General features: G+C 34.5%; 1 protein-coding gene across 1 annotated transcript in view; it reads right to left on the bottom strand.

The window, feature by feature from the left end:
* LOC148132974 (protein eyes shut homolog) overlaps window positions 1–26150 on the bottom strand; it is a 110408-nt gene that overhangs the window by 28546 nt on the left and 55712 nt on the right. The window contains exon 7 of the mRNA XM_087951167.1: window positions 22764–22885. Within this exon, the coding sequence (XP_087807293.1) occupies window positions 22764–22885 (122 nt within the window). The remainder of the gene's footprint in view (window positions 1–22763; window positions 22886–26150) is intronic.

Raw genomic sequence — 26150 nt, 5'->3', positions numbered from 1 at the left:
TTATATCTGTTTTGTCCCATTTACTGTTTGACAGAACCTACAATTTATTTTCTTTTATATGAAGATTTCTTTTTTAAAAAAATCTAAACTCTAATCTAGAATTCTACAGTGAAATTTTTAAAGTATTTTTATTAAAATAAATTTCTTTACCTTTAAAAAAAAATCAGTTTAGTACAATGGGACAGGGCTTGCAAGTGCTTTGGGCAACAAGAAGACTCTTGATTTTGTATTACTCAAAGGACCTGTCTAGGAAAAAATGGCTGACTCTATATATAAATGTTGGTGAAAGAAAGAAAAGAAAAGAAAAGAAAAGAAAAGGAAAGGAAAGGAAAGGAAAGGAAAGGAAAAAAGGAAAGGAAAGGAAAAGGAAAAGGAAAAGGAAAAGGAAAAAAGATACCCTTCCTATGGAATCTGATGAAATCATAACTTCAGTATAAACATTATAGAAAATTCCCCATTATAATGAAAGGGATGCCCATCCTTGAGTCAGCAGACAAGTAGCATGAAATTTACTGTTCCTTTTGCCCATCTCTATTCTGTCTCTGTTAACTGAGTTTTTAGTCACTGCTTGTCATCCATTCAGAGTCATACATTACACACACCTTCAAACTGCCCTTGGTTTGTGTCAGAATAAGGGAAAAATACAGCAGACTTAAGGCTATTTAATTCATAGGTGGGAATGAGATGAAGGCAATAGCATTGGGGAAATCGCAAAAGAAAAATGTTATCAGGGCATGTTTATGCTTTGTTAGGTTCAAGAAGAGGCATAGCTTATGTTCTACTTTGTACATTTCTCTGGGAGATGCAATCAGGGGAACTCAAGTTTGAAATTCAGCTTCTGAATTTCTAGATCATTGGACTGGTTTACATGACTGGAACTGCATTAATCAGTTTCTTTCTTTCTTTCTTTCTTTCTTTCTTTCTTTCTTTCTTTCTTTCTTTCTTTCTTTCTTTCTTTCCTTCCTTCCTTCCTTCCTTCCTTCCTTCCTTCCTTCCTTCCTTCCTTCCTTCCTTCCTTCCTTCCTTTCTTTCTTTCTTTCTTTCTTTCTTTCTTTCTTTCTTTCTTTCTTTCTTTCTAAAAAAGAACTCATTAGATCAGCTGTTTATTCACCAGGAAGAAGACTGTTATAAATGAATTGAAAAACATGCTACTTCAAAAGAATAATATACAAACACATATCCTCCTCTGAAGAGGATTTGAAGCCAAGCGTAGGAACATGTATTTCAGTAGTTAGAAGATCCAAAGATCCACACTGACTCCAGTTCTTATTGATATCTCTGAATAGTTTCAGAGCACAAGTATTCATGAAGAGCTTCCTAGAAAAGTGTTTTTGAATTCTGAACCATGCAGAACTATATAAGTTGTATTTTCCTTATTCAGTGATGAGATTCAATATTTAAAAAAAAAACATTTTATTCTAGAAAAAACATTTATTTGACATACATTTAAAACAGACAAATCTATCTATCTATCTATATATATATTACAACATATATTGAGCAATTGTTAATTTTTTTTTCTTTATCTTTATCATTGATGTGATCTGCCTTGTTACCATAACTCCTTCGTTCTTTTAATGTTTTAATTTCTCCATATAGTTTGTGATTAAATACACGTCTTCTGTCATTTCCATAACTTATCCAAATATCAAATATTACCTTTCTTTAACCACTCATACCAAATGTTCCATATTTCATAATAGTCACTACCTTGTTTATTTTTTAACAGTTTGGTTAGGCTATCCATCTCAGCGCATTCATGTATTTTTTAAATTACCATATCCTCCGAAGGAATGGAAGACAGTTTCCAGTTTTGTACATAGGTTATTCTGGCCGCAGTTATGATATGCAAAATTAAATATTGATATTTTTTCTCCATGTTTGAATCTATCATACTTAGCAGAAAGGTTTCGGGTTCAAGTTTTAAATTTTGTTTTGTTATATTTAAAATCCAATTTCTAATATTTCTCCAAAATTTCTGAGCACATGGGCAAGTCTACCACATGTGAAAATATGTTCCTTGTGCGTAGTTACATTTCCAACAATTGGGTGGTAGGTTGGGGAACATCTTAGCCAGTCTCACAGGAGGTAGGTGCCAGCGATCAACCATTTTATATAAGTTTTCTTTATATGAGACTGACATAGTTAATTTGTAATTTGTTTGCCAAATGTGTTCCCACTTATCTAATTCAATACTATGACCCACGTTTTTAGCCCAAATTATCATAGATTCTGTAACTGTTTCTTCTTTTAATTTGTAGTCCAAAAGATATTTATATGTTGTACTAATTGTTTTCTTTTCCTCTCCTCGCCATATTTTATCTAATTCTTGTGGAGTCATATTAAAGCCAAATTGTTCTCTATCGTTTTTATAATGGGTTTGTATTTGTGCAAAGGGCCACCATGCTATCTCCTTTCCTTGAATTTGTATTTGGTTCCTATTTTTAAGCTCTCCAGTGTCATATAATAAATCTTTATACCTAACAATATTTTCATAATCCAATACATTTGGATGTGTAACTGCTTCCAGTGTAGATAGCCACAATGGAACCTTTGGGTAGTGGTTTTTTTTAAATCTTTCCCCAGATATTAAACAACACATCTCTTACATGGTGCCTTTGAAAATACGAATGCTGTTTAGATTTTCCATCCCACATGAAAGCGTGCCAGCCAAGTTGGAGATCAAAACCCTCTAATACTAATAACCTTCTATTTTCTAATTTAACCCAATCCTTAAGCCAGTTTACTATAGCAGCATCATAATATAATTCAAAATCTGGAAGGCCAAATCCTCCTTTTTTCTTGGCATCCTGTAATAATTTATATTTCACTATGGGTTTTTTCCTCTGCCATATAAATTTAGATATACATTTGTTTAATTCTACAAAAAAAATCTTTTCCAACTTGACTGGCACTGTTTGAAATAAGAACAACAATTTTGGCAAAATATTCATTTTTACTATCGAAATACGTCCCAATATCGATAACTGCAATTTGACCCAATTATCTAAATCTTTAACTATTTGAATTATTAACTTATCATAGTTATCTTTTTTAAATTGACGAACATCTAGCAGTCAACCAGATCCCTAGGTATTTGACTTTGTTTACCACCTGCATACCTAATTTATTTGCTAGTTCTTCCTTCTGCTCCTTTGTACAGTTTTTTGTTAACACTTTTGTTTTTTCTTTGTTAATTTTTAACCCTGCCACCTTTTCATATTCTTCTATTTCTCTTAGTAGTATAGAGCTTGCTTCTAAGGGTTCTTCTAATATAAATGCCTTATCATCAGCGAATGCCTGGAGTTTATATTCCTATTTTTTAATTTTTAGTCCTCTAATCTCTTGGTTTTGCCTAATTTGTACTAAAAGAGTCTCTTCTGTCAATATATACAATAGGGGATTCAACATTTGTTTACTACCGGTTCTGTGGGTGTGGCTTGGTGGGCATGGCTTGGTGGGTGTGGCAGGGGAAAGATACTGTAAAATCCCCATTCCCTCCTCATTTCTGCAAAATCCCCATTCCTTCCCTACCCCACTAATCTGCTTTCCAGCTCCATTCTCCTGTGCAGGGCAACAAAAGAAGACCCAGCTAATCAGCTGGGGCTTGGAAGGCAAAGAATAGATGGGGATGGGGCCAGTCAGAGATGGTATTTGCCGGTTCTCCGAATTACTCAAAATTTCTGCTACCAGTTCTTCAGAACTGGACAGAACTTTCTGAATACCACTTCTGCTTCCTTTATAACTGCATGCAAATACACAAAGAGAAAACAGACTGAACCTACATTTACCATCGATTACAAGGTTCCATATACATTTCTTTCTTATTCCTCTAACCAGTACTACATAACCTAAATAAGCAAGGTAATTGCTGTGAATAGCAGAAAAAAAACACCAACCAAATTATGTAACTGAATAAAATACCCAGTATAGTAATTTGTAATGATAAGGCCACCTATTTTTTTATTTCATATTGAAAAATAGAAAATATTGATTTGTTCATTTCTCCCTTCATTCAGCAAACTAGGCTGATGTGTCATTTTCATTTGTAACACCCTGAGAGGTTTACTTTCCTAATTTCAGTAATAGGATTAAAACACAATGCTCCCATAAAATATAATCAATTGCCTTCCACCAGAAGAACAAGCAGTGACCCAATAACAATTAAAACACTCCCTTTGAAGATGGGAAAAATTACTAACGTATCAGACATCAAAGACTTGTTGAAATAGCCAAGTTGTTAAAGTTTTGTGAGAGCTCAAAAGGGCTGGAGTCAGCTAGATTTTGGGAAATGCTATTATATAAAACAGTGTTTCTCAATCTCAGTCACTTGAAGATGGGTGGACTTTAATTCCCAGAATTCTCCAGACAGCCAGTTATAGAATATTCTGTAAAAAGGTTAAAATAATCATGACCGAAGACACTCATATACCTAGGCAGTGGTAGGATTCAATTTTTTTTCCTACCGGTTCTGTGGGCATGGCTTGTTGGGTGTGGCTTGTTGGGCGTGGCAGCAGAAGGATACTGTAAAATCTCCATCCCCATGCCACTCCTGCGGGAAGGTTACTGCAAAATCCCATTCCCTCCCCACTCCTGCGGGAAGGTTACTGCAAAATCCTATTCCCTCCCCATCCCACTAACCTGCTTTCCAGCTCTGTTCTCCTGTGCAAGATAACAAAAGAAGACTCAGCTGGGGGACTTCCGGTTTGTCGGCTTCGCGAGCGGCAGGGATTTGCGAAGCTGCGCGATCCCTGCCGCGCTAGCCGTTTTTGGGGCTCCGATCCGGACGGGTACGGAGCTAGGCTGCCCTGCAGGGGCAGCTGAAGGTAGGGGGATCCAGAGAGGGGTTTGGGGGTGTTGCAGACCCCCTCCCGGCCGGAAGAACCCCCTTTTCCCAGGACGGTGCAGCGGCGGTCCGTAATGGCCGCCACAAAGAAGCTGGCAGCCGGGTAAGAATGCGCAGGAGGAAATGGAGAAAGTTTTTCAAAGGAGAAAGTTTTTCTTGGTTCCTAGGACTCTAAGACATATTTAACAAAATTCCTGAAAAGTATGATTTTCTGAATGATACCTTCTAGAAGAGGAAAAAAGCGGCAGTTTGATGGTGCTGAAAGGAAAGCTTACCCTCTTTTCCTACGGAATAAATAAGTGGATATTAAGAAACCTATTTCTTTTAGGTGAAAACTGGTTTTAAGCGATGAGTGGGAAGAGAGAGGACTAAAAAAAAAAATTTGTATGCTAAGATTTTGTTGGAGGAGATGCCTTAAGGATTTGAAGACTAAAATATATTGCAATAAGATTTTAAGAAATAGATTTGGACTTTCTTTTTCTTTGATTGATACTACCCCAGGAGGAGAAAGTGAGAACTCTGCCTTGGTTTGGACTGATTGATAACTTTGGGACTGTTTTATTTTTTCTTTGAAATATTCTGGTTGTTGTAAGAAGAAAGAAGGGGAAAAGAAAAGATTTATAATGGCTCTTTCTATTGAGGAACTGAGAAAAGATTATGAACAAGCAAAAAAAAAAGGTAAATCTGGTCTAAAAGAAGCCTTCCTTTTTTTAGAAATGGCGCTTATTAACTATCAACAAACATTACAACAGATGAAGACAGCAGAAGAAGAAGAAGGAGAGGAAGCCATTTTTAATAAATTTCAGAACTCGACCAAGAAAGAAGGAAGAGTGAAAGGAAGAGAAATAAAGGACTTAAGATTTAAAAAAACACTTAAGAAAGGGAAAAACAAGGTGCAAAATCAATATAATGATAGTAAACAAAAGGGAAAAGGAACACGACAGAGAAGGGAAGCCAGTGGGGCAGAGGCTGGAAGAAGGGGGGGTAGAAAGGTTTGCTGGGAGAAGAAAGAAAGGGAAAAGGTGGAGAAAAGCTACAAAGTTTTGAAATTAAATGGGAAAAAGAATTTTTTTTAGGGATAAAGGATAAAATATAATTTTTTCAAAAAGATTTTGCAAGGTACATAAGATGATATTGTAGTATGGTATTAGAAATAGTAAACTTAAACGGTTTAAGAGTTGATAAGAGATTAAAATGTTGAAATGTTTAATAATGATTGGTTTTAAAATTTAATAATATGATGGGAGGTTTAGAATATTGAGTTTTAATTAAAGAGTTTAATAAGATTATGGTATTGATGTTATTATAAAATTTCTACTATAGTATTTGTTTTTAATATTTAGATTTATTGTTTAACTATATATTTAATTACTTTGGATGTACTATTTAGATAGAATGTACCAAGCAAAATCGGATTGGGTATTGGGCGTTATTTTAAAGGTTAATTTGATTAATTTAGGGGGGAGATTGAAAGGCATCATACTCTGATTAGTGATTTCAGGAGAAACTTCTTTTTTTTTTATAAGGAACGAGACAAAGGGACAATAAAGAATGGACAAAAGATATAAATATAATGACTCAAATTAAGATGATTAATTAAGATAGAATTAAGAAGAGTGAAATATGTGGAGAAGTTAATATAGAAAGCTTAGAATGGTAAATAAAATAAGTAATGATATGTAAGATGAGCATGAATATAATTGAAGTCCATGAAGAGAGAGATACCTGGGTCCAAGTTACTTTCCAAAAAGATTTTTTTTAATGTTTTATGTGTTGTGTGTATATGTTGTTTTTTTTTTTTGGGAGAATTAATAAAACCTTGCAGAAATATAGAATGAGAATAATGGTAACTAAGTCAGAAAGAAATAGATGAAATAATAATAATGAAATTGAATAAGAGTAAAGAGAAGTAAAGAGAAATTGGACAAGAGGTTTTTTGTATGTTTATATGGAAATGGTTTAAAACAGAATTATAGTTTATCTGACTTGTTAAATTTATAATGGAAAAAGGTTTAAACATGTAATGGATAATGATTTGTGTGTTTTGAAAACTAATAAAACTTGTTTAAATAAAAAAAAAAGAAGAAGACTCAGCTGGGACTCAGGATGCAGAAAATAGATGGGGGCGGGACTAGTCAGAGGTGGTATTTGCCGGTTCTCCAAACTACTCAAAATTTCCACTACCGGTTCTCCAGATCTGGTCAGAACCTGCTGAATACCACCTCTGTACCTAGGCAATGTGAAAGGACACTTGCAAGTCTTCATCTAATTAACTGATACAGCATCTATGATGTACCTAAACACTTGCATCCTTCCTGCTTTGAATGCATTATTAGATGTGAGATTCAGAACTCTGAAATTTTCTAACATACTCATGTTTCTGGAAAAGGACTGTAGAACATCTGGCAAACAAGAATAATAATGTACAGAATATAAATTAGAGGCAACAAATTATTCAGATCTACAGATTTATTATGAGCACTGTTGAATTATACATAGATGTAATATCAAATTACTTGGTGGTTTAATTTTGTATTATGTATTCTAATAAGAAAATACATACATAACCGGAAGGAAGATACGTATTTCAGACTTATTTTTCTTCAGAAATTGCATTTTTGTGATACAAGGACTGCAAACATATATAACCAAATATATATAACCAAGATTTAACTGAACTCCCTATTTCCACAGCTATGGTAGTTGTGTTACTACTGTTTAGTACTCCTAGTTAGAACCATATTACTAAACTGCCCCATTTTAATCAAATATGGCTGAATGAGACATGAGGATACCAGGACATAATGGCTCAACATATTTCTATTATTCTAAAGCAAAAGTACAGGCCAATATTATCTGTTAGTACAGATAATACTAGTACAGCCCTTTATAAATTAAACTCAGTAAAAAAAAAAAAAGTTCAGCATATCCAAAAACAATAAGTAGTTTTCAATGCCTCAAACGGGTTCAAATTGGTTTTCTGGTATAAAAATACATTGATTAGCATGAACCTATTAATGTCCAAAAATGAAGAATGACTTACAGAAGTCTGGATGCTAGTATTCCCTGTGAATATATACATTTTAATTAAGCTTTATCTTTCATTTTTAGTTTGCTGGGATGCTCATTCTTCTCCATTACCATTTACCTATGAATTATCACCAATTTACAATGAATTAGTTTTTTATTTTTAAAATGACAAATATTTAAATGTATGCATCATCATCATCATTCTAGGCAGTCTATCCTTGCAGGATGAAGGCCTCTTCTGCATGTTTCCAACCCATACAGTTCTGAGCTTTTTTTTTTTTTTTTTGCCAATTGGACCCACAATACTTGCTAATGTTGTCACTCCATCTTCTTTTAGGTCTCTTTCGTAGACGATTTTTATCAAGTGGAATTCATTCTATGACTGCCTTGGTCCACCTGCCATCAGTTCTTCTTGCTATGTGACCAGCTCATTTCTATTTTGATTCTTTTACTCTCTTGATAATATTGTATACTTTTGTTTGTTCTCTAATCCATATGAAGGTCTTTCTCTCTCATCTGTGATGCCAAGTGTGTATCTTTCCATGGCTCTTTGTGCCACTCATAGTACTCCAACAATATCCCAATGCATATTATTGAGTTCTTCAATCAGCAGTTCTTCTAGTCAAGCATCCGTTTTCATTATTCGAATGTTGACCATTCCTATGTTCAAAATCCAAAGACAACCTGATTTAACCCGGTGATTCTTAGTACCCTCTGCCTTCAGGCGGGTCTTCCCATTGCCATGGATAGTTGCCCGAGGGCCTGTAAGGAATGAGGGCTGTTTTTGAGATTGTATCAATATGTGGAAGGAATAAATCATAATCTGCCATGCTGGTCCTCTGCAGGTTGGCAGATATGATTAGTGTTAATCTGGGGTCTCCATAATGTTGTATTTTATACTAGTGATTATTTTACCATTATTCTTTTTAAAGAATGTTATAATTCTTTTTTTAACATTTTATGCTTAAGAATCAAAGTTTCAGCTGATGGTTTATATATTAGTCTTTCTAGCAAAATGCCCAGATAGTTTGAACGTTTGGATATTTTTGCACGACATTGGTGTCACACAGAGTATTATCAAGAAAATTTTACTACTTATTTATTCACACTCAGGACATATTGAAACAAATATTGGTTTAGGGTTTTGCTGTTCATTTTTTGCACATACTTACACATCAAAGTACTGTAACTCCTTTTTCAGATGTTACAAGCACCAACAAAACCTGGGCAGTAACGATTTGGTACTCTTCTCACACCTCCTGGCACTTTTTCTTTTGAATGCCATCATTGCAGTCAGTTCAGTTTTCAGAACTATCTCTTGGAAAGCCATCTTAGAAATTACTCTGCCATCTTTCCATATAGGTGATAAATTGATTTTTTTTTTTTAAGAAAAGAAATACATTCTTCTATAATGGTCTGCTTTGAGCAGGCCTCACGTTACATATGTCTGTTCAGATAAATATATAGCACAAAATGTTTGTGAACATTTATCTACTGTATCTTCCACATTGGAGAGAGAGAGAGAGAAACAGACAGACATACAGAGAGGGGCAGTGAGAGAGAGAAAGAAAAAGAGTAAAAGCTGTTTCACAAAATGAGTGAATTTTAGATGCAACAAATCTGGGTTATGCTTTCACCCCTAAGAGATGAAATTTGTGATTTCCATAGTTGCCCAGACACAAATATATTTTGTGCAAACATCAGTGTTATTTCTTCTGTTGTCGTTCTGGCAATCTCAGAAAGTTGAGTGTTTGTGATTATAGCACCTACTGTAATTTAACCCCAGCTTCAAAAACTTGAAAGATGAACAGAAAATGAAAAAGAGTAAAATTGACCATAAAGCAAAAATTAGATTTACTTGAGCCTTTGAGAATGGAGAATATTAGACTCAGAAGAGTTAGTTGTATACATCTGTCAGGTTTATGTCATAAAGAAAGAAGTCATGTCAGATATTTGTAAAGCAAAAAGGCAGCTGAAGAAGTACATTATTGTACTCTGATGTAAAAGTTAGTACAGACAACTTGGGGAAATAATTAAAAAAATGGTGCAGGAACATTACCTGAAACAGTGATGAGTACCTACAGAATGGGAAATAATCATACAGAAACATCACATTATGAAGACTCAAATAAAATTGGGCACTGATAACTAAGTGAAGATTTTCTTCATGTTCTGCATATAAAATTAAGTGTCTTCTTGTCTATATTTGTGTGTGTGTGGTTAAAAACATTCAACTTTTATATTTAGTGGACAAACATCATTTTCTTCTAAATGGTGCATTAGATTGAAATTTATTGCGTATATACATTTGTGTAGGGCTTTCCTGGTTAACATATGTACTTTGTCGCTTGTATCCTTATGATTTATATTGACTGTTTCCTAGTATGATTTGATTGTTGATTGTACCCTATGACTATCATTAAGTATTGTACGTTACGATTCTTGATTCTTAACGAATTTATCTTTTCTTTATGTATACTTGAGAGTATTTACACCAAGACAAATTCCTTGTGTGTCCAATCACACTTGGCCAATAAAGTATTCTATTCTATCTATTCTATTCTATCTATGTTTGTTTATGTTTGTTGTCAAAAAATAAGAAAAAAGAAAGAAAAAGAAGAAGAAACTGAATATTACATGGTATGGGATCTATTTTATCAATGGTTGGAAAATAAAACAAGTTAAAACTGAGTCGATGAATATATAAAGAAATAAGTTAAGTTTGTTATAAAGATAATAAATATACGAGATAATGATTGATAAAGAAAATGTGATTATTGTTATATTGGTAAGAAAATACTAACTACAATCATTAGCACAAACATATGTACCCAGTCAACACACTGTATGAATGAAAGAGGGAATTACTGTAAATATATATTTTTTTAAAAAAGAAGAGATGATTCTGCTGTAATCCAAGTTACAATTGGATTGTAACTGCAGAGTCAGGAAGTTCCAGAAATAACTTAAGCTTTGAACACATCCTAGAGCAAGGGTGTCAAACTTGATTTCATCGAGGATCACATCAGGGTTGCGTTTGACCTGGGGGGCTGGGGTGGGCATGGCTAGAGTGGGCATGGCTAGCTTGACGTCACTCATGTCCAGGGCGCAGTTGGTGGCCCAAGTCCTCTGCCAGTGAAAACAGAGCTCGGAAAGGCCACACACAATCTCCCCAAAGCTCCGTTTTCACTGGCAAAGGCAACATGGGCTAGTCCTTCACTGTATCCAGGGTAGCCCCACGGGCCAGATCTAAGCACCCCATGGGCCGAATCCAGCCCATGGGCCTTGAGTTTGACAACCCTGTCCTAGAGACTCCAAGTCAATAAAATAATTAATATTGAAGGCTGATTTTTTTAAACTCTAATTTTAGCTTCTGTGTCTTGAACACAAGTAGCTTGTCATATTTCTGTCTCCGAAATTATTTGCATTCACCTAAAGTAAGTACTGAAAATTATTTAACCACTTCCATATACATATTATCCAATTATAATAGGAAGAAGATTATTATTGTTCAAATAAAAATATGCATAAATTAAATGGTATTCTGTGCTTCCAAAAGCAGAAGAGGTAACCTGGTTCACTATTTATTTCATAATTCATGGACAACAACTGCTCACTTTCTTTCCCCATATTTTTTTCAACAAACACAATTTAAAGACTATTCTAATAACTGGCGATATTTAAATTCAGTTGTATTTTTATTAGGTTGCTCAGTGATACTCAGAAATTGTTCTGACCTTACCTATGATTATTTCTTTAATTTGCATTTCTTTTTTACCTTCCAGCTACATATCTTCACTGCTGCAATTAAGATCACACCTACTAAATAGAAAAATCTAGCTGCTCCATCATATTTTGCTTAGCTTTAGGCATATATACATTTTTTTCTTTCTTTTTCTCTATTATAGATACAATTGCTGAAATGGACTGTGAATGTCTTAGAGACATATAAAAATAACAACACCCCTTTGTTATATTTATGTTGCATGCATTTTCTGAACTACCATGATCATACCAATAATATCAGAAACATCAACAAAAAATTGACAAGATGGGTCATCTACCAATAAATTACTTTTAAATGATTCAAGCTCTGAACTTGTCATTTTTTCTGGGCATGAATATGATGCGCTTCATTACTTGTTCACTCCCACTGCCTACTATTTTTTTAGATGGTTACACAGGATAGGTTTTGTTAATCATAAGCAACAAGATTTATAGAACTCCCTATTAAGTTCAAGGGCATCGTGGAAGTTTTTAAGATGAGATGGAGGATTTTAAGAAGAAAGTAGACAACCTTTTGTCTATTATAGGGTTTCCTTCTTGGGTTATAGGGTTTCCTATTTGAGCAGCAGGTTGGACTAGAAGACCTCCAAAGTACCCTTCAACTCTGTTATTCTGTTATTTCCGTTATTTTCTCCTTTCTCAGAATGCAGGTTAGTTCTATATTTATTACAGAAATATAAAAAATCTAAAGATTTCTTGTAATCCTGTAAAACTTTTTGGTATTACTTAAACAGTTCTCCCTGATTTATCCTAAACTACTATAGATTGCCTTCTGTTTCTGAATTGAACTAACACATTTTAGCACATTTTAGGGGAGTTAGCAGTTTATATGTACTTCAAGCTATCCTGATATTTTAGGACCAATGTGCATATATGGAATTATAAAAGCATGTTGTAGGCATTTTCATTAAATAGCTGCCAAAGGAAAAAAAACAAAAACAAAAAAACTTCTTAAAAATAGCTACTCAACAACTATTGAGGTTTCAGATGTACATTCCACTTTAGTAATCATCACTTCTGGAATCTATCTGGTCTAAGGGAAAAAGGAATCTTGATCAAAAATATTTCCTAAAATTCTTTTTACTCCTAAATTCTTAAAAGTCCAGCAGCTTTTGTGAATTGCATTAGTGCATGAATCTGCTTGGTCCTATGTTTTCAAGAGGACACTTGAATGGCACTTTGCTGCTTGAATCATTACAATTCTTAATTCCATGTAATTAAGAATGTGTATGGCTACATTAAAGACTAATAAGACAGAATTCCTGGAAAAATAACTAAAGAAATTAGCAAGGGAAATAATGCTTCCTAGTGATCCTTCACTCTGTATGGACTTCTGGAGGGCAGGCCAGTTCTGAAATAAGAAATACACAGTTCTAGGATTAATCATTAGTAGGCGTCATTTGCTTCCACATTGTTATTTCCTTAACATAAAGCCCCTAAATTAGAAAATGTAAGATATGATGCAAATTGTATTTCTCTCATGATTCCAAGATATATCTTTTCCATTAAGTCTAGCAATGAAAACAGCTATCGTGTTATTTCACATGTTAAAAACCTAAAATTATATTTTATTATCCTCCAAACCATTTCAGTTTAGGATACAGCCTTTGTGTATGAAGGATGCTCCTTAAATAGAGTTCTATATTTGCACTTAATATTTAAACTGAATTGGACTCAGGGATTTCCTTATGTTAAACATACTTGAAATGACCTCATAAGTTGCTGGCCCTTAATTATTCTGCCTTTATATTGGAGCCGTATATTAGATAAGCAGAACACAGTCTACTGGGGAATATGTCTAAATTTTAGCTGAGAAAGTATAGTCAGAAATAGCATAGCAAAAGGGCAGAAATAACCCTCCTTACTTTTTATGAGTAATTTGATGTATGAGATGCTGCATTTTAAGAATACAAGAAAGTTTCAAGGCTCCCATGTGATTTTTCTGTTATTTCCTCCATTATTCTATCATCCTTTAGATTGTGATGTGTACTTTATGCAATTTCTTTTTCCATTTATTGCACAGTTTGCTATAAAATAAAATATCGCTATACAAATAAATCAGAAAAAAACATTATTTTGGCTGTCACAGAAAATGTGTTCCAATTTTAGTCTTAAGAGTCTGTGAATCCATATCCTTCAGGTTTAGATGGAAGAACCCACTCTTCAAAAACTAAATGAAGTACGTTAAATAAATTGCAATTGTTAAAACATGTTTGATGGCTAAAACCAAACACAATTTGTTTATTTGGGGTAAGAATTCAATGGATTTCTCTTCTTTTTTATCCATTTTGATGTTTTGATATTGTTTATTCCACCTTCCCAGTGGGTTTATTGATTTTTATTTAGGGAAATTTTTAAACATATTTCTGATTGTTAGGTGTTCAAAGCCTTCGGGGAAGAATGCCATGTAAATATACTAAACAAATAATTATTCAACACCTTCACTCTTGATCTATCAGAACGACTATCAGAGCTGCTGGAAAATCAACTCAGCCAAGATTGGAGGCTCCCTAAAATTCCTCAGTGGTATTTGTTTGCTAAATGTTTCATTTTCCATAAGATTGAAAAAGAGATACAGTGATCAGTTCTTCTGGAAAGTAGAATAAGTGATAGAAAAAAAACGAAATCAATGACAAGTTCAAACAAAGTAACAACATCCTGTTGTGGTTCAAGATATTACAAAAAGAAATGAAGGAAGGAAGGAAGGAAGGAAGGAAGGAAGGAAGGAAGGAAGGAAGGAAGGAAGGAAGGAAGAAAGAAAGAAAGAAAGAAAGAAAGAAAGAAAGAAAGAAAGAAAGAAAGAAAGAAAGAAAGAAAGAAAGAAAGAAAGAAAGAAAGAAAGAAAGAAAGAAAGAAAGAAGTATAGCCAGACAGGCCAGTTTCAAGAAGATTGGAGTACTACTAAGTTGAATCACTTGAACAGAATTTCTCAGGATCAATAGGAAGGTTGAGAATGTCTCAGAAATACTGGAAGTACAATTGTACATCTGTCTAATAGGCAAAAAAAGAGCTTAGAAAAATGTTGCACAATGAAAAGGGGAATGCATAAGACATGGAAGACCATGTTGTAGCTAATACCTGCGAAAAGAAGTTTAAAAGGCTAAAGTGCAAAATGAACTAAAAAATACCAAAAGAGGAGGAGAAGAAGAAGAAGAAGAAGAAAGAAAGAAAGAAAGAAAGAAAGAAAGAAAGAAAGAAAGAAAGAAAGAAAGAAAGAAAGAAAGAGAAGGAGGAGGAGGAGGAGGAGGAGGAGGAGGAGGAGGAGGAGGAGGAGGAGGAGGAGGAGGAGGAGAAGAAGAAGAAGAAGAAGAAGAAGAAGAAGAAGAAGAAGAAGAAGAAGAAGAAGAAGAAGAAGAAGAAGAAGAAGAAGAAGAAGAAGAAGAAGAAGAAGAAGAAGAACTTTATTGTCATTGTACAAGTACAACGAAACTGTGGATGCACCCCACAAAAAAAAGGTTCATTTTAACTATATAAAAGTGGTAAAAGAAAATGAAAAGTGTAGGTTCACTACTAGAACTGGATAGGTAGTAGTAGATAACAGGAAGATAGCAGAGATTCTCCGCTCCTACTTTTTTTTCAGTTTTCTCCCAAACAACAAAAAAGTGTGTTCAAATGGATCTAAGTAAAATGCTTGACAAAAAGAGGAAGCAGTACTCAAAGTAAGTAAAAAGAAATAAGTGAACATGTGGATACCAAAAACAGGTTTAAGTGTCTAAAATCAGATTTATTACATCCAAGAAAGAGCTTATGGATGCCACCTTGAAGTTACTTTCCCCTAATCTTTGAGAAATTATGGAGGACATTCATAGTTCCAAAGAACAGAAAAGAGTTTTGACTTCAAGAATGGGAAAAGGAAACTTAGCTAGCTATCAACATCAACAGTTTGATGTTGATATCTATTATGGATTTTTCCAATTACAAGCCTGAAAAAGTAAACCTAATTGATGCACAACTTGTAGTTACCGATTGAAGATGCTGAGTGATCATCTCTGACCGGAGTTTGTCCCAGGGACAAGTGGCTATTGATTTCAAAGTAAAGATCCTCATATTGGGTATGTGATAAACCCTGAAATCACACCATCTGCTAAAGAGGGCTAAATGGTGGAAATCTGTATGATTCCTCAGGAGGAGTTTGCAAGAATTCCTTTAATAGAGCAAAAAACAGAAAGTCCTGCTGTAAAAATATCCTTCTGGTTATTTCACTTTCTCAGAAACAATTCTTCTCGTTACTGATTTGCATTCCTGCCTGCTTTGGACTGACTTCTGGCTTTCTTTAGCATTATACTCTCAATTTGTTTCTTTAACAACCCAGTTTTCCTGCCTTGAAATATTTCCAGCTCATATTTATTATTATGGAAGTAAGGACTGTGTCCTGTGCTAAACAGAACTCTGGCTGATTTGCAGTTCTTCAACGGAGCTTATCTTTCAACATCTAATACGAGTAATTTATGGCAATTTATCACAGACTTTTACCTCCATGTTTTTCTGCTTGGTTTCAACAACAGCATTGTAGCAAACAATAATTAAGTAATTGGTTTGTGTTTTATTTAGAAAGACTAGATTGCTTGACAGAAGCCAATGTGGGTATATCAAGAATAGATCTCTCAAAACCAACCTGATAACTCGTTTTCATGCAGGGAACAATTCAGTTCACAGTGGACATACAGTATGATACAGACATACGGTATCATGGTTTCAGCAAAATAGGTGACATTGAATTCCTTGGTATTCTAATACAGAATATGACAAAATGAACTAGTATACCCAACAACTCTGTGGCCATGGCTCTAAGTCACGTTGAGTGGAATACTACAAAGTTCCATTCTAACATGTGTGCTTTTCAACAAATTTATAAATGTCTTGAATGAAGACTTAGAAAAAATGATTATCAAATTTGTGGATGACAAAAACATCTTAGCATACTTTATCAAGATTCAGAACAATTTTGATAAGTTGAAACTATGGGTAGAAATCAGAAGGATGGATTTCAACCAGGAAAAAAAACAAAATTCTAACTTTCAGCAAGAAAATTCAAAAGCATAAATATACATTTAGGTGTATGAATAGAGAAAGGAAAAAAACTATATTTATTAGTGACTGGAAACCTCCTAGGGATCTTTTGCTGAAAAAAGAAAAAAAATGAACTTGTGATTTCTGGATTTGATTATTAGAAAGATTAGACTATAGAAAGAAGAAAATTATGTCCTGCAGGAAATGTATATGTAATAATAGACGTGGAGAGAGATCTTGTAGAAGATAGGGCAAACTTCTTTAGAGCTCTTCAAAAACATAATATAGGTAGTCCTTAACTTATGACCACAATTGAGCCCAAAATTTATGTTGCTAAGTGAGATTTGTTAAGTGAATTTTGCCCTGTTTTATAACCTTTCTTGCCACAGTTGTTAAGTGAATCACTGCAGTTGATTAGTAACACAGTTATTAAGTGAATCTAGCTTCCCCATTGATTTTGTTTGTCAAAAGGTTTCAAAAGGTGATCACATGGGCCCGAGATACTGCAACGGTCATAAATATGAGTCAGTTGCAAGCATCTGAATTTTGATCATGTGACCATTGGGGATGCCGCAACGGTCATGTACAAAATTGTCAGTAATCACTTTTTTCAGTGACTAATGTCACTAAACAATGTTTTAAGTTGAGGACTACGTGTAAAAGTATTTTGGAATCATTCTCTACTTTGAAAAAACATATATAGTAATGATGATTTAACCCTCATCCTAAATGTTACTATTGGCAACGTGAAAAAGTACACAAAACTCAATTCCTATCTACAAATTTTTAAAAAACAGTACTTAATAAAATTTTATATGAATGTATGATGCTATATTTTGTCAGGGTTCTTTTGCATATACAGATTTTGAAGTAAAAATAAATACATGAAATTATGTTTACACCAAATAAACTCCCATCTTATTAATTTTGTAAAAATAAACAAAAGCAAGCAAGCATTATTTGATCAGAAACCAACCTGGAGATGTACAAACAACATATTCCCCATGAAATCTAACACTTTTTATGTTTCTCTCTCTTTCTCTGTCTCTCTGTCTCCCTCTCTCTCTCTCTCTCTCTCTCTCTCTCTCTCTTTCTTTCTCTCTTTCTGTGCATATGTGTGTGATTTAATTATATTTACAGAAGAGTTTGTGGTGGTTTTTTCCCCCTTTTACTTGTCTTTCTGGGCAACAATGCTCCAGTGGGGATTTTATTGATTTTGCTAACTATGTCACAGTCCATTTAAAACAAAATGACATATGGTTTTGACAGGGGAAAATGATTAATTGCTTTAGAAAGAGAACAGATAGACTTGAGTGATGGTGACAAAACAACAACAAAACCCTCTTAGGAGATAGGAAGAAAACAAATATAAAATATGATGCTGTAAATGGGAGTGAATTCTGCTTTTTATGACAGTTGTAGAAGGAAGCAATTCTTCAGTCATCTTTGTGTACACATGGATTCTCATGAGAACATTTCTCCCCAGAGAAGGAATAGATAACATCAGGATGCACCTTTCTATGATACATGAAAGTGCTAGTCAAATCTGCTTTTAGGAAAAGTTTTCATAACCAAATTTTACTTTGTACCTTGTACCTTGTATGTATTACTTATGGATAGTTTTGCACATTGGGAATTGTACAGCAGTAACAATGTGGGAGAAGCAATGGAAATACATCATGGATAAAAAGAGATCTTTTTTTCTGGATAATAACTGAATCTACTGGCCAATGAAGATATAATAAAAGTATCTTTCCCTATTTTCCCCTGCAGGATTAATCTAAAATTCTTATAATAGCAATGGAATTGTTGCACCTGAGAAGTCTGACAGTCTCTTTTCATGCATACCTTTTCTAAAGTTAAAAAAGCATCACTGTTTCCACACTACAAAGCATCCGATACACAACTAGGGAACCTAAACAAAAAATGTCTTTACAAAAATAAGTTTTTTAGATCCATTAAACTACCATATTCTAGAAAGTGTTCACAGTTAAATTTTTCTCCCTGCTTCCTCTCCCTTTTGGTATTTCCAGAATCACCTTTGTTTTGCTCATTACCATACATCAGCTTTTTAAAAAAAGAATGAAAAACAGTACATTTGCTGGAAATTTTCACTGGATCCAAATACCCAGAGGGTCTCTCTACCATCCCCTCTTTTTATTAATTTTAGTTACTACCACAGAGTTAAATATTTAAAACTGTCCTTTTAATAATAAACAACTGCCTCGATCTCATCTTCTGCAATAGCTTGAATTTAATTTACGGAATACAAACTAAAGAACCCTTTTCCAGCAGTGACCACAATATGATTGACTTTTATCTCAACATACGTCCACACAAAAATCACCACAATGATGTAATACCCAATTGTAACTTCAAAAAAGGCAACTATGATCTTATAGACAACGACCTCTCATCCCTTGATTGGCAATCTCTATTCTCTGGATGCAATACCGTTGAAGACCATTACAACATATTCTTACTTGAAATCAAAAGAGTCATCAAACTATATGTTCCAACAACAACTCCCAAAACAAAACAAAAAAGAAGATTACCCATATCAATAAGGAAACTTCAATCCAAAAAGAGATCACTCTGGCGGAAAAACAAATCTGGTCACGTTGCCAATTTCAAAAACAGATACAAAAATTTATGCCACCAGATAAAGACCGAATGCACCAATTATCACATTAAACAAGAAGAAAACCTTCTAAGCACCAATTCCACCCGTGCTTTTTACAATTTTGTAAACAACAAACTAAAAGACTCAAGGTCCATCCCTCCCTTGATAGGACCTGATGGTAAAGACTGCAACGACGACACCATTAAAGCCAACATCTTTAACACATTCTTCGGCTCAGTATTTGTAAACAGCAATGGATCATGCCCAGTATTTCCTAGCCGTACCACAGATAACAACAATGACCTAATACATATCGATTTCACAGAAGACAATGTTGAAAAATCACTACGCAATCTAAAACCATCTCTATCTATTGGACCGGATGGAATATGTGCCTACTTCTTAAGAAAGCTATCCACTGCCATAGCCAAACCTCTAAGCATAATCTTTGAAAAAATCTTTCAGGACCAGCTCCTTGCCTAACCTATGGTCACAAGCCACAGTCATCCCCATCTTCAAAAAGGAGACCCAAGCCTAGTCGAAAATTACAGGCCAATCTCCTTATGCTGCGTCACCTGCAAAGTCATGGAATCAATTATTAACCAATCCATCATCCTCCACTTAGAGACAAACAACCTACTCTCCAATAAACAATTTGGTTTCAGAAAAAAACTATCCTGTAATCTGCAACTCTTACACTGCAAAAACATATGGACGACACAACTCGACCAGGGCAAAGCAATAGACGCAATCTACATAGACTTCTGTAAAGCCTTTGATTCAGTGGTACACGACAAACTACTCCTAAAAATAAAATCCTATGGTATATCTGGACAACTGAATAACTGGATAGAAGCATTCCTGTCAAACAGACAACAAATGGTCAAAATCGGGAGCGTCCTATCAAATCCAGTACCTGTCAATAGTGGTGTCCCTCAGGGCAGTGTTCTAGGACCAACTCTCTTCATATTCTACATAAACGACCTCTGTGATCTTATTAAGAGCAATTGCGTTCTCTTCGCTGATGATGTAAAGCTGTTCAATACCACAGACAATACTGCTACCCTACAAAAAGATCTTGACTATGTATCCGAATGGTCAAACAAATGGCAACTTCAAATCTCAACAAATAAATGCTCTGTCTTACATATTGGCAAAAAAAATCAGAAAATAAAATACAAGCTGAATAGTCAAGACCTTGTTGATGACCCAAGCTCTGTAAAGGACCTTGGAATACTCACCTCTAATGATCTGAGTGCTAGAGCCCACTGCAACTACATAGCCAAAAAGGCATTAAGAGTTGTTAACCTAATCCTACGTAGCTTTTTCTCTGGTAATATCACACTACTAACCAGAGCATACAAAACATTTGCTAGACCAATACTCGAATACAGTTCATCAGTCTGGAACCCTCATTACGTATCTGATATTAGCACAATTGAGAAAGTCCAGAAATATTTCACAAGAAGAGTTCTCCACTCTTCCACTCGTTGTAGAATACCTTATGCCACCAGACTTGAAATTCTAGAACTAGAAAACCTTGAATTACGCCGTCTTCGGTCTGACTTAAGCATGGTATATAAAATCATACATTGCAATGTCCTACCTGTCAATGAATACTTCAGCTTCAACCATAACAACACAAGAGCACACAATAGATACAAACTCAAAGTAAACCGCACCAAACTTGATTGCAGGAAATACGACTTCAGCAATAGAGTGGTCAATGTCTGGAATACTCTACCCGACTCTGTAGTTTCTTCCCCAAACCCCAAAAACTTTAACCTTAGACTGTCTACTATTGACCTCACCCCTTTCCTAAGAGGTCTGTAGGGGGCGTGCATAAGCGCACCAATGTGCCTACCGTCCCTGTCCTATTGTTTCTCTTATTCTTCTTTTATTTTTCTTCTATGTACCCATTTCATGTATTCACAACTATGTATACACTTATACTTATTATCTTGGAAACAATTGACAAATCAAATAAATAAAATAAATAAATAAATAAATAAATAGGGGGAGTCCGGAAACATAGCATCTCTTGTTAAGAGATCTCTTTAAAGCCTCTTTTTAATTTAATTTTTAGCTATCTGTTTTGCTTTTACTTCATCCATTTTGTTTTATTTCCCATCTTTTTTTATTCTTTTTCTGCTGGAGACCTGTATTTTTATTTTTTACATTTTTTTAAAAAATGTATTTTTATCATTTTTGCTGTGGGGAAAAGGAAGAAGAGGTTATGCTCATGTTCTTAGACTTTACTCAACCCTACTAGGGTTGCTCAAAATTAATAGATTCCTAAAATCTTGTGGTAAGTACATACGTGGTAAGTAACCAAATGTTTCCTACTTTCTCTGATAGCCTCTCAAAATAGATATGGCACCCTAGAATGGGATCTCCAAATGATGAATGCTCTCAATTTTTAGATCTTTCTATCCTTTTAAAATTTATGCCATATTTTGAGGATCTACTATGGTATTGCCTGGTTTAGTTTTAAAGAGATATCAAGGCTTGTTTGCCCGTTCACATTTGCTCCTCAATTATGGCTATCCAGTTATGGATAAAAGGAAGCTAGACAAGCAAGGGTTAAAGGTAAATTAGATATTATCAATGTGTTTAACTAGCTATTCTAAGAGTCTCGTTCATGTGAGATGGGCGGCTATACAAATATGATAGATAAAGAAATAAATATTCATCTTCTCAAATCTGAGATATTATCCAGATGAGTTGGACTTTAAATGCCATAATTATCAGCCCAGTTGACAATTGGAAATTACAGAAGTAATTTTAGAACATCAGACTGGGTAAGATTCCTACAACTTGACCCAAAGTTTGGTGGAAACCTCCTGTGGATAAAAGCAAATAACATTACAATCACAGATCTGCAATCTACTATGACAAATATGCATGAGATGCAATCAACTTTTCTGGTCTAGTGCAATTCTCAAAGGCTTGAATAAACAGGAGATTTAGCAAAAAGATTCAGTAAAAACCAGCTATAAAGTATAGTTGCCAGATAATCATTGTCATATACATATTATTTATGTCATACACACACACACACACACACACACACACACACACACACACACATACATATTCATTGAATTAATTCTATTCAAAAAATGTCCTATAGATATTCATCTATAGGGCTTAGAGTAACAGTAAAAATAAAAATAATCATCACAGCTTCTGTTTGCATTTATTTTATGGAAGTTTTCCCCTGCTTTAATATTTTTTAAGTTGTTTTATCATTTTAGAATTGTAAGCTGCTCAGAGTCATTTGGTTGAATTGGACAGCTATAGAAATTAAATAAATAAATGCAAAAGAGTTTCTTCCTATTGTGTTGAAACATACATAGACAGGCACATTGTCATAGTTGTCTTCACTGCATGTATATATAGAAAAAGATGCAAAGGCCACCATTATAATCCACTTTTCAAAACAGCACATTTGAAATATATACTAACCAGATGAAGATCCATGCAAGTCGAATTGTGTTTGCATTCATTAATGATGCAATCATCAATGTCTTGGTCACATATTTGTCCAGCATACCCAGGGTTGCAAAAGCAGTAGAAGCCATCAATAACTGCAACAATTATTTTTAAAACATTAGCCTTGTTTGTACAAAGGAACATTAACACTGGCACAATAAAAATATCTAAATATGTCAATAACAGAAATGAGAATCTTCTTAAAAATGCACATTCAATTTAAAATGCAAATCAGAAAAGAGCCCAATCTAGTAAGATGCTGTCTTCTGTAAGCCATAATTAAAATGAAAATGAGACGTCAAATCCACTGCCAGGATTCCTGATGAGTAGCATCTACATTAAGTATTCATTTATCTATTGGTCTGATTCAGGTGAGAACACCTATCCTTTTTTTTCCCTATACAGATTGCAGCCATTAGAAGGTGCAGCAATTTGCAAATGCTTGAGAAATTCAATCTCTGTGATCTGATTCACTGATCTAATTCATATCTTCCAAGCTAATGTACAGATCATGACCTTATCCTTCAGATTTCACACTTTCCAATTTTGCAATGCAGTACTCAGTTCAAAACATACAAAAATGCATGTCAGAGAGGCATAAGTGTAGAAAAGATGTTTAGACGTGCATTTTGTAAGACCATGTTCAAAAACACGAAAGTATCGTTTTCCCATGGGTTCATTTAAGAAACAAATGAGTATATAGAAGTGAGGGATTGTGTTTGTGAAAGAACACATTCATACTCATAACTGTGCACTTATGCTATTCCAAATCCATCCCTTTCTTTCTCTCATATAAGTGAACAACTTTTAATTCTATTGAGAAGAATTGGCAATAATAGCCAATTATCTCCACCCTCAACAGAGACAACGTGGAAGAGAGAGTACACAGATATTCTCTATCACCATAGAGTGTGGGGTAAGGAAATTTGCTTGCCAATAAATAAAAATTTTATATGAAGTAGCAATGAGCACATACTATACTGGACCTGTGTTTCATAGGTATTTACCTGTGAATGTATCTCTATTATGTTTTTTAAGTATAAATTATTCAGTTAGATACATGTTCTAAATATGCCTTGATACTTTTTTGTAGCTGAAAACCCAAATGTTCTGGTCAATGTTTTAGTATAGGTCAAATTCAGTTTAATATTGAAACGGGCAAAATTGAACTTCTCTGATCAACCTTGTACATGTAACTTTCTACATGGTTTCCATCTACAGGCAATGATTTAGGAAACATTATCCCTGCCTTTCCAAATCATAAGGAAGTCAATGAGTAGGTGAAAAGAAATAGGTTTGGATCAAAGCATCTGGACTGCATTTGTCATTTAAACATTATAGGTTCTTATGCAGTTTGAAGATAGTGGGATAGCATTATATGACTTAATTCCTCACAAACTGCAGCTGCAAAGATCATTTTTCCATGAAGATTTTATCTTCTACAGCCATCCAACCATCTCTAAACTAAAGAAAAGTAATGAGGACAGGCTTTGCATGATTTCAATGATGGTCATGAAGCTATATAGCTGGTAGGGAGACAGCCAAAGTCAATCACGTGCAGTGATATGAGATGAAAGTCCTCATAAACATCTCTTTTAATGATTTTTTTTTTTTTTTTTTTTGTTATTGTAAAAGTCCACTCCTGTCTTCTCTTGCTTCTGTGTTTTTCCCAAATGGGGAAAAAAATGGAAGTTTTGCATCTGTTATTTTCAAAAATGCCGTAATTAGAAAAAGAAGCATTTACTTTTCTGGGGGGGGTTCGTTTTTCAGATTGTACCTCTATATTAAAAAAAAGAGTGTTGAAGAGCTGAAGTTTGACAGACTTGATCAGCTTCTTTCATGTGCAACCATGTCTCATTCTCACCCTCCTAAGCTACCAATCAGTCCTTCCTACTTCTCATTATTAGTGATATAATGAGAAGAGGATCTTTGGAGACTTACATCTATACAAGAGGCTTGGTGACAGCAACAACTGCAGTTCTTGCTGGAATGAATTTATTATAGCCTCACACAGGTCCCCGAGTTCTTCGTTATTTCTAAGATTTATCATGTAATTTATGCTGCCATTCAGTCTTTGCACATTTAACTGCTATTATTTTCATTAAATGCTCTGAGCCCTTTGTTCCAGTGATAAACTCCCTCTGTGTGTCTCTGTGTGTGTCTGTGTAAAAATCCTGGAACAGATACTTGGATTTTTCTGAATTCATTGATTTAATGTACATGATTATAAACAGAACACGCACACTCTTTTAAGTTGAAAATCAAAATTATTAATTTTAACAGTGCTTCCAATCTTAAGCACAGAAAATTCCAGGAGGTGACACTGAATATTTTTTGTTTAAAAAAATTCAACTTCTTTGAAAACTAATGCAAGAGTGTTTGTATAGGTAAAAGGCAATCTATATACAGTAGTTTAAAAACACCCATGGAGGACTGCAGGTATACTCAGTCCTTCCACAACTAAAAGTTTCAGATATCATGATCTTTAGTTGGATGAAATAGTGCTTCATAGGATAACTAAGGTACCTCAAATAGCATCTAAATTCCAGGATCCATAACTCCAGAGGCAATGACATTTGGGGAAGTTGCTGAGGTCATGTTATACTCATTTTGAACATCGCATGAGAATTTTCCAGCCAGTTTCACAATCTCTTGCTCCATCCTCCTCCCAGCATTAAGGAATTGACTTATCATGGGATTCGGTGGCACAGTGGCTAGAGTGCAGTACTGCAGGCTACTTCTGCTGACTGCCAGCTACCTGCATTTTGGCAGTTCTAATCTAATCAAGTTCAAGGTTGACTCAGGCATCCATCCTTCTGAGGACTGTATGTCTCTGGTGTCAATCAAATACATTAGTCACTATACCCTAGTCCTTGCCCATCCTATTTCAGTTTTCAAACTGCTTCCTACTTTGAAACTGAGCATAGATCAGCACCTCCTCAGCCACTAGAGAAGAGGTAGAGTGGTCCCAATCTAGCTGTCAGAAGATCATGTGATCCTATTTTATAACTGTCTCTCACAGTTTCCCACAACTCAGTGGAAAACCAGCAAGAATTCTAAACTCTCTGAGATGAGAACAGAAATGGACAATATTGTGGTTAAAAAATTAAATTAGATTAAATTAAATAAATTATTAAACTAAAACAAGGTCAACATAATTATGCCATGTGGAAAGAAAAGGGGGAGACATCATGGTCAAAAGATGACACCAAAGATTGTCAGGATATAGCAAAGAGGCAGAGAGATGAAGAAATGAAGATTGAAAAGGCTGCACATCTCCAGAATGACAAGGAATGGTATACAATGAGAAGAAAAGATGGAGGAGGAAAGGCAAAATGAATTCAAGAATATCTGGCAAAC

This window comes from Notechis scutatus, chromosome 1 (genome assembly GCF_049901735.1).
Source record: "Notechis scutatus isolate UNSWTSFEM ecotype Mainland chromosome 1, rNotScu1.2, whole genome shotgun sequence".
NCBI lineage: Eukaryota > Metazoa > Chordata > Lepidosauria > Squamata > Elapidae > Notechis > Notechis scutatus.
This window is presented reverse-complemented; position numbering and strand designations above follow the sequence as displayed.